Raw genomic sequence first — 9,468 nt, 5'->3', positions numbered from 1 at the left:
AAAACTACATTTCCCAGAATGCCTTGCGCCTACTGGGCATGCCCAGTTTGAGGCCCGCATCCACAAGTCTTCTCAAACCTCAACAAAGCCTGACGTGCTCATAAAGCGATTATGAACTGCCATCTTTGAAGCGCAACACTTGAAAATAAATCCACACTATGCACCACGCCGCTGCCAGCGTTGTAAGTCACGGAGCAACAAACAGGTTCGGGCCACCTTTAGCACCGCCAACCGAATGCTAACGCCGCTAGCCAAATGCAAACACTGTTGAACGCCCACAACTCCCAGGTTTCTTACCCCACTACGTGCTGCAACGCTCAAGCAACAATGAACAGTGGCCTGGCGAGGCGCACATCGAAGCACATAAATAACATTATGCATGCGGCGCGGCGCGCGCACGCCGCACAGGCCCCCTGTCGGAGGGCCTGGCCAACTATGTGAAAGACTGCCCTATCGCTCAATGATAAAGAATCCACTAAAAAAATTCCTGGATCCAGACAGTGATCCGGATCATCACCAAGATTTAATGGATTCTAAGTTAGCCCAAGACCCACCTTTCCACAAAGTTTCATTGCAATCCGTCCATTACTTTTTCTGTAATCTTGCTAACAAACAAACCAACCAAGAAACCAACCAACCAACCGACATGATTCCATAACCTCCTTGGCGGAGGTAACAAACCTTTAGCTTCAGTTGAACCTGGACGTTTCAATCCTCACCTGAACTCTTCAAAAGACTCTAAACTGATCCTGGATTCTTCAGATCGAGCTTCAAAAACAGACAGGTTGATTCAATCAGACTCTTCAACCTAGACTGATTTCAGGTCCTGAATTTGTTGCTTAATAATCGACTTCTTGCATTATTGTCAAAATATTCTTCCAATAATGGATTGATTACACTGGAAAAAGACTAAGTGATTCCATGACAGGTTGTTGAGACTGCTTTTGGTGAACTCTCATCGTCTATCAGGTTGTGAAGCAAACATTTGAGCTGACTTTGTCTTCACATGTCACACTCACATGAGTTTTGGTTCTTTTCAGAGGACAGAAGTTCCAGATATCGATGCGACATTTTCGGCATGTTTCCAGTAAACCTGAGCTCTGTGTGACAATGTGATCGATCTCTGGCATAAATATCCAAAGCTATGGGAACGTCAGGACTTCAGCAGACAAGAACTCCAGGGCTTCTTTTCCAGCACTGTGGCTGTAACTGCACAAACACACAGGGAGAAAACATGCAAACTCCACACAGACAAAGCCCAAAGCCTGGACTCAAACCGGGGACATTCAGTGCAACCACTACACCAAAACTGCTAATTCCAGTTAATAATCCCTGCTATAACTCCCCACTCATAGACCAGTTTTTATTCCCATGTCATGTTTTAAGTCAGTAACTCAGTGAGTTTTTATGGTTTCACTTCACCCTGTCGCTTTAATGAATCCTGTTGGGTTATCTGATTGTCGGTGCTCCTTCCCCCATCAAACCTTTTGGAAATTGTATTTTTAAAGAAACTATTGAGTGCATTTATTCCTCCATGTGGCGAGTTCATCAGGAAGAAAAGTAAAAGAAGCAGAGCACAAAAACGAAACACAAAAAGGTCCAAAACGGATCCAGAACACAGAGCGAGGGAAACCAAATAGTTCTGTGGAATCACTGATAAGAACTGAGAGCGGAGGCGGTTTGACTGATAGCAACAGTTGAACTCAGAGGAAGAGAATTCTCAGAACAAGTTTTTCTATTTAAGTACGTTTGTCAGAGTGTTTTTTTTTTTTACATTTTGAACAAGTGAAGATGATTCTCTGTATTTTCTCCTCTTTTACATTCTTCCAACTCTCATTCTGTGTTTCCACGATTCACAGTTAAAGGAAGTACTTCACTACAGCAGATTAATTAATACTTAAATTAAAACATTGATTTCCAAAACTTTCTGTTTTACGTCCATCTGATCCTGATCACTGCTGATCCTGATCCTGATCCTGATCACTGCTGATCTTGCAGCTTCTGTTTTCCTCAGGGAGAGATGCACGCTGGACAGCGGGGGTCCGGAAACAGGAGAAGCGAACTTGGGCGCTGCAGGTTCAATTCCCACGGCAGACAGATCACCAAAGTGGCTCCCTGAGCATGACCCTTGACCCCCATCAGCCCCATGGAGCGTGTCTTCGTGGCTGCTCACCACATCCTAGAAATAGGAAAAAGGAATTTCCACAAGGGGATGTATGGTTAGTATTATCACATTAACAGTACTCATGAAGTCTGGGAATATAATCTCCATCAAACAACCAATGGGGTTACAGTTCACATAATTTTGCACCAGAAAGTTTCATTAAAATTGGCTTTATGCAGAGATTGTTGTAATTTTCAGTCGTATTTATGTGGCTTTGCAAAAATATACACATTTTCATCAGGTACACTTTGCACCAGAAAAAATAAAGACTTAAAAGTTGAAATGTAAAGGTCATTGTGTGGCTGTTTAAACTGGTCTGGGTCAGTCCAGATGAAATCAGACTGCATGTGGAACTAAAAGGTGTTTGGTCTGAACTGACGCGTTCATCAGCTGATCTCGTCAAATGAGTTTAACTACTGTTCTGTGGTCCACTGCTGATGGTTTGAGGGGATTTGAGAGAGGAAAAAAAACAATCCCAGAAATGATTAGTTAGTCAGAGATTAACAGGCGGTGAGTCACTGGCAGGAGGTTTAGTATTGAGAGGCGGATCCAGGCCAGTCAGTCAGTCTGCCAGGCGGCCTGTAGGTGGCACATTAACCCACTTCTTCACCCCAGCTCCTCTTTGTGTCCTGACTGATGCTGCTATTACAAAATGTTCTCTCCTCCTCCTGCTGCTGCTGCTGATCAGCCCCACATCAGCTGCTCCAGACAGACGCCCTGTCCTCCTCCACATGCTAATGCAGCGCTGCAGACAGTCCTGGTTTTGTTATGATTTGGCTTTTGTTTTAAAACCTGAGCTCTTTGTTCTCCGTGTGTCAGCCCACCAGCTGGGCAGGGATTGTGTGAATGCATCGTGCATGCAGAAAATGCATGCATGGGTGGCAGTGAATGGGAAAAGGCTGTTTATTTACATGCATGAGCACAGGCAGAAAGTGATCTTCATCCTGCAGCCTTTTGTTTCCCGCTTCAGCTTGGATTTAGGAAAAAAACTGGACGTGACAATAAATGTATGTTGGATGTAAATGAAATGCATGGGGTGGGCATGGGGACATTCAGATCCCGTTACAAGATTCCTCGGAGCTTGTCGAGAACTCACGTGAACCGGAGCCGACTCGTGATCTGATTGGCCGGTTTGCCTCCGCACGTGTACCGGCGAATACTTGTCCATTATGTAACGTGCAGAGGCCGTAGTGAAATCGGAGGGGGGGAGGAGGAGGGGGGGCTGCGGTATCTGGAGTGGGACTGAGTTCATTCATCCCAGCACGGTGTCCTTTCACCTATTTAAAAAAAAAAAAAAATCAATCACATCATTTATCCTATTTATGCTGCAATGCAAATGTGCAAAAAGAAAAATGTAAATAAACCACGACATGCATGCATTCAAAAATCTGAAGCATGCATGTCGAAGTAAACAAACTTTATTCATTCATTCACAATGCAGAGAGGCCGTTTACAAGTTACTATGAGAGGATAGTTTGCAGTGAGGAGGAGTTGTGTTTAGACAAGTGGATGGTGAAAGAGCTTTGCAAGAGTTGGAGTGAGAGTACAAAGTGGCTCTAAAATCATCCCGTCTGTCTGCATCTCATTTTACAAGGGGTGAAAATATGCCCCTTTGTTTTCTACCCCATGTAAATAACTTTGCTGCATTTAATTCATAACATCCCTCCTTGTCATGGCTTAAAAGTTGTATTTATTCCGAATGTTATAAAATGTCAAGTAATCTAGTGTTAAATTGTTCGTTTTATATAAATATACTTATAATGGTGATGATTCAAGTTGTTGAAAGCGCTGCTGTGAGGAGCGACAGACAGACACAGCGGGGCAGACAGACAGGCAGTAAGACACCCGGCTTCTCCTCGCGATCCACGTGTGTCTGTCCCAACTTTTACCCGCCACCATTTTTCCTAGAATCCCATCCTGCAGTATCCCTCCGCGGGGCCAGACGCGCTTATAGTCCTGGATTTCGGTGCGGGATTTAGGCGTGTCGCCGCCGCTCCCGTGATTTCCGCAACGACTGGATGGAAACGCAAACCGACGGAGGCAGGCGGCGCGCCAAGGTGTTGTTTAAGGGGCGGCTTCGGTTTTTGTGTTTTGGCGCGTTTTTGGAGGTGGCGCGGAAGGACACGCCGACGATGTATATAAACGCCCAGGACGCCGCCAGCCACACCCACTCTTGTCTGATAGTAGCGGAGCAGCGCAGATCTGGGGAAAAAGACGAGAACAACAACAAGGAAAAGAAGGAGAACTCGCAGAGGAAGCTGGACTTAACTCTCACAATGCCACCTTGTTCCAACTTCAATTTCACCCGCAGAAAGTTTCACTCCTCCAACCACTGAGAGTTGTTTCGCCTCCTGTGGATTTTACTGGATATCTCAGACGTGTCTCCTAAGTTTGTGGGGATTTTTTTAAATCCTCGATCTTTTTTTTTTCTTCTGAATTTCTCTTCCGGACGGACTATAGAGGAATAAGAAGGTAAGCTGGATGGAGACTGCCTCGTGTCTCGTTGTGTTTCTTTGTATTTTCATTGTTTTGGCTGGTTTGAGTCTCTCACGTGCGACCCGGCGTCCCTCCGCACATGCCGGTTTAAATGCCCCAGCGCTGCCGGTCCACCCACTCCAGCCGCCCCTCAACACTTTCGGTTCCGCCTTTTCCTGCACATTATTGTACGCACTTAATGCACACACACATCCGACACCTTTAGTGCTGCACACACGCGTGTGCATGTGTGTGTGTGATGTGAACTGCACACGATGTTCCTCTGAGATTTAAAGCGTTGAACTGGTGCAGAGGCACGCAGCCCCAGCAGCATGCGCTCAACCTCAGGTTCTTCTTATTTTTACCTTCTTCATAGCGACGTGCCTGGTTTCTTGTAAAGCGTGCATTCATCGGCTTTAAACAGTTGATCAGTGTTGGGATGGAAAATTGTCATCTCTAATGGAAATTAGTGGCTCATTTGAGCAGACTTTTCAGCCTGATCTGTATATTTAGGTTTTTTTGGCTCAGGTTCCCCGGCTGTGATGGTAAAGAAAGGCAGCCTTTAACTCTCGACACACACACACACACTCACACACACTGCTGCTTTGTTCCCAGCACAGTCTGCCATACATCCACATGGGTCCCCATAGGAATATGATAGACTTTCCCCTCTCCCTCCAGCAGACAGGACAGGCTGTTCCAGCTGGAGCTGGGGTGGAAGCTGGTTCTGGGGGGTAAATCTTCGGGGTTTTGGGGTGACTGACATGGTCTGACAGGTTAGCTGGTGGCATCCTGGTCTGGCCAGGCTCCAGGGGTTAAAGTTATGGAAGTGTGTTGGTTTTGTGAGGGAAGCTTCGGGCTGTGAACATCACAGTTTCAGCTCAGTGTTGTTTTCCATGTCGGCAGGCAGCCGGTTTGTTTCTACATGTTCTGTGAGAGGAGGGTGGAAGTTGTGGGAGGTGGTGTGAAGGTTTGTGCCCCCCCCCCCCCCCCCCGTTCCAGCTGTTCTGTGATGTCATGGGTGAGGGGGTGTTGATCTTCTTAATTGTGGGGTGGGGGGGTTAGGACCCCTCAGCAGGAGCAGGGGAGGAGCTGCAGGGATGTAAACACTGATAAAGAGGTGGCACCCTGCCGGTCGGGGTCAGTCCTGAGGAACCGGTTCAAACTTTCACTACAGCACGTGTCTGTTGGATTTACACGCTGCGTCCACAACACTACGGACCTGTTTCTCTGGCTGTCGAGCTGCTCTGCCTCTGCTCTACCTCTCTGATCTTACTTTATTTCCCCCCCCCTCCCAGATCTGCAAACATGTTGCAAAGTTTCGGTCATTCGCAGCAGGACTGGTTTTGCTCGGAGCCGCTGCTGTTTGACGACGACTTCTGCCAGAGTTTGATGAAGGACCTCCAGTCGCTGCCGACCCCCCCTCAGTCCCCCCCAATGAAGGCCGGGCCGGGGACCGGCAACCCCCTGTCCAAGGAGGACCAGCTGAGCTACGTATCGGACCTCCTGCTGGAGGACCACGACATGCAGCTCAACTGGAAGAACGACTTTTTCCCCGTCGACACGGCGGAGAAGGAGGGCGGCGAGGCCGGCAGCCAGCCCTGCTCCCCGCTGGAGGAGGCCTGCGCGGACAGTCTGTGGCAGTGCCTGACCGCCGGCAAGATGCTGGGCTCCAGCCCGCTGCTGTCGGACATCGACACCAGCATCTTCGAGGAGATCGCCGGCTCCACGCTGGACTGCCAGAACCTGATGGATACCCAGGAGCCCAGCGAGGCCACGTCGGACTACGGCTCCGCCGGCGGGGAGCTGTCCACCTACTCATCCAGCGACTCCGGTGAGTCCAGAAACTCTCTAATCTTCACTCTGATTAAATCAGCGTGTGGCTGTAAAGTCGGCGTGGCGACCCGACGCCTCCTTTCAGTGAAATACTTTTGTATCTTTGATCGCTGAGCGCTGATAACGCCGCCAGACTTTGATCTCCCTCCTGCCTTTTGCTGTTGTGCCGCTTATCAGTGTAAACACTCCTCGGCCCGAACGGCCTCTCCAACTTATTTCATTGATAATTCACTGTTAATGTTTAGTGGCGCCGAGCCCCGACTGTTCTCTGCTCCGGCTTATCGGAGCGCCGGCCGCCCACCTGTGATCTGGAGGAGCCGTTTATGGCTGGAAGGATGTTGATGAGTGTGGGCGGCTGACTGACATGAGAAGATGAGAGGGTTCCTTCAGGGAGATAATTGAGAGTGTGTGTGTGATTGTGTGTGTGTGTGTGTGTGTCATGCTCGGTTGTGGCTCTAGGCATTAACATTTAATGAGTCATTCCACTGACTTCAGTCCTGCAATAGTTTTGCTGAGTGGCAACTTATCATTGATTTAATCATTTAAGACGTTGCAACACTTCAAACTCGGTTTCTTTTTATGTTTTTGATGCACCTTTTGGTGTGTTTGAAGTCCTCTATATTTAGGAATTTACTGTAAGTGTGTGTGTGTGTGATCCCAGCCCACATGCTGCACTCTGTACGGTCTCTAGTTTTCATCATCAAACTTGTCTAACTCGCAGTTTTTTTTTGTTGATTTTCGTCACAGAGGAGGAAATCGACGTGGTGACGGTGGTGCGCTGCCCATCAAGCCCCTCCCCTCCGCCCTCATTGGCCGAGCGCTCCGCTCGCCAGCAGAAGCAGGAAGAGGAGCAGCGCGCCCTCCAGCGCTACCGCTTCGAGATCCACCTGCAGCACAACTACGCCGCCCCCCGCCCGGCGTCGCCGCCGCCCGCGTCCAACAAGCGCACGAGGGGCAGTGACGGCTCGTCGCGCTTCCACCACTCCTCCCGCAGCTCCTCGTCCTCCTCCTCGTCCTCGTCGCGGTACCACGGCCACCATCACCACCACCACCACCACTCGTCTCGCAGCTCCACGGAGACCGAGGACGAGGAGGAGCGGCGGCGGACTCACAACGTGATGGAGCGCCAGCGGCGCAACGAGCTCAAGAACTGCTTCATGCGGCTGCGCGACAACGTGCCCGAGCTGACGCACAACGACAAGGCGTCCAAGGTGCTGATCCTGAAGAAGGCCAGAGACTGCATCTTCGACCTGGAGGACCAGGGCCACCGGCTGCAGAGCAAGAGGGACAAGCTGAAGGCCAGGCAGGAGGTGCTGAAGGCCCGGCTACAGCAGCTCCGCAGCTAATGGAGGCCCGGGCGGCTTTCCCTGAGGCGGTCAGAGACCTGAGGGGGGAGGGAGGGGCGGGGGGGGGGGACGACGACGACGAGGGAACGGACTTTGTACAAAGAACAGGGGGGAAGGGAGGGGATCAAGGACGGCGCGTCATGCTGTAAAGAGCACACAAAGTTTGACATTTCAAAGACTTTATGGTAACAAAAGGTCCGGACTGTGTGTATATACACACACACACACACACACACACACACACACTGTTTCCCTGGACAAAGAACACAACACACTCATTGCCTCAGAGTTGATCATTCTCATGCCTTGACTGCTGACTGTTGTAGAGTTTTTAGTTTTTTCCATTTTTGATGTTCCTCTTGGGGCTGAACGCTCGCCGAACGCCACCCTGGACCCAGTCCTGTCCTCCTCTCTGTTCGGGGATGCCCGATGGCGCCGGTGCAAAGTGCCTGTGGAGCCGAACAGCTGGAAGCCACGCAGCAGCTCAGTGTTGGGCGGCAGAATGAAACTTGAATAATGTGTTTTCAGGACGTCTTATAGCCATATTGACCAGAGATCCCTCCAGTCTGACCGTGTGTTCGCTGGCTCCAGTTATTCGGCGAAATAAGCCGCACCTTTTTTTTGTTTTTTTTTTGTTTTTTTTGTTAAATTCCAGCCGGGGCGTTTGCTCGGCGTGCGTTCAGCCCCGTCGGACCTCCGGGCCCAGCAACACTCTGACCAGGGTAGACCGTATCGGTGACAATGCAGGACCGACCAGGGCTGAGACTGTAACCACGCCCGGCCGCCGCCCACCGCTCCGCCCGCCACTCCTCTTCTCAGCGAGTGTGTGTTGTGTGTGTGAGGTTTGTCGAAACTCAAAGGTAGCCATATTAACCAGCATTCAGGGTCGGAGGAGCGGCGCGGGGCGGACGGCGAGCCGGGCGGCCGTAGCAAGTCAGCCCGAGTCGGGACAGAAAGACAGACCTCTTGTTCACTTCTAATCGTTGCATGTTTTAATAAAGAGCGCCAGGCTGACTGCCGTGTGACCGTTCATGTTATTTAAGATATTCTGGTGGGGAAATGCTGCAGACTCTGCATCACTGTGACGCTTCTGTGAATCATGAATCAGTTGTTTTTGCTTTGTCCATTAAATGTCATTGTGATCTGTCAGTCGGTGGCCCTCGTCGGAAGCACGTTTCCCAGGATGTTGTGGATCAGTGACGATTATCTGACTGGTCCTTCCTCCACAGAGGCTGAACTGGGTCTTCCGCTGGACTCTTTGGGTTCAGACGACGGCCACTGACCAGCGAACATTCCTCTGTTTGTAAAGTTGTGCTGCGTTCGCTGCTGTCTGGCACCTTTGACCTCACGGACGCCGAACGGCGCCGTACCATCGAGTAACGTTGACGGTGTGTAAAGTTGACGCGTCCCGCTTCGGCGGGAGCCTGGGCCTGTTCGATATCGGGTGTTTTTTTGTGGGTTTTTTTTGTAGAACGTATTCTTGCCAATGTTATCCAGACATGCTGTATATAATGAAATGTGCCGATGGCTCGACGTCGCCACGCGTGTCAAACGTCTTAATGCATCCAGTTTTATATGAGAAGAGTTCTTCCCCTTTGAGTCTGAGGAGGTTGGAGAGTAGCGGTGTTGGTGTTAATGGTAAAAACC

The 9,468-nt window shown here is 50.0% G+C and overlaps 1 protein-coding gene across 2 annotated transcripts; it reads left to right on the top strand.

The window, feature by feature from the left end:
• Positions 1-4,349: 4,349 nt before the first annotated feature.
• mych (myelocytomatosis oncogene homolog) lies at positions 4,350-7,858 on the top strand. 2 transcript variants are annotated; one of them, XM_030092038.1, is made up of 3 exons: positions 4,350-4,636; positions 5,938-6,473; positions 7,223-7,858. In XM_030092038.1, the coding sequence occupies exons 2-3, from the start codon at positions 5,948-5,950 to the stop codon at positions 7,819-7,821; spliced, it is 1,125 nt and encodes a 374-aa protein (XP_029947898.1). In that variant the 5' UTR covers positions 4,350-4,636; positions 5,938-5,947; the 3' UTR covers positions 7,822-7,858. The 2 variants fall into 2 exon arrangements, with proteins under 2 accessions (XP_029947898.1, XP_029947899.1); XM_030092039.1 differs by lacking the exon at positions 4,350-4,636 and adding an exon at positions 4,969-4,987.
• Positions 7,859-9,468: the final 1,610 nt, after the last annotated feature.

Source organism: Salarias fasciatus, chromosome 5 (genome assembly GCF_902148845.1).
Source record: "Salarias fasciatus chromosome 5, fSalaFa1.1, whole genome shotgun sequence".
Classification (NCBI taxonomy): domain Eukaryota; kingdom Metazoa; phylum Chordata; class Actinopteri; order Blenniiformes; family Blenniidae; genus Salarias; species Salarias fasciatus.
Note: the sequence above shows the minus strand (reverse complement) of the source record. Positions and strands in the feature narration are given on the sequence as shown.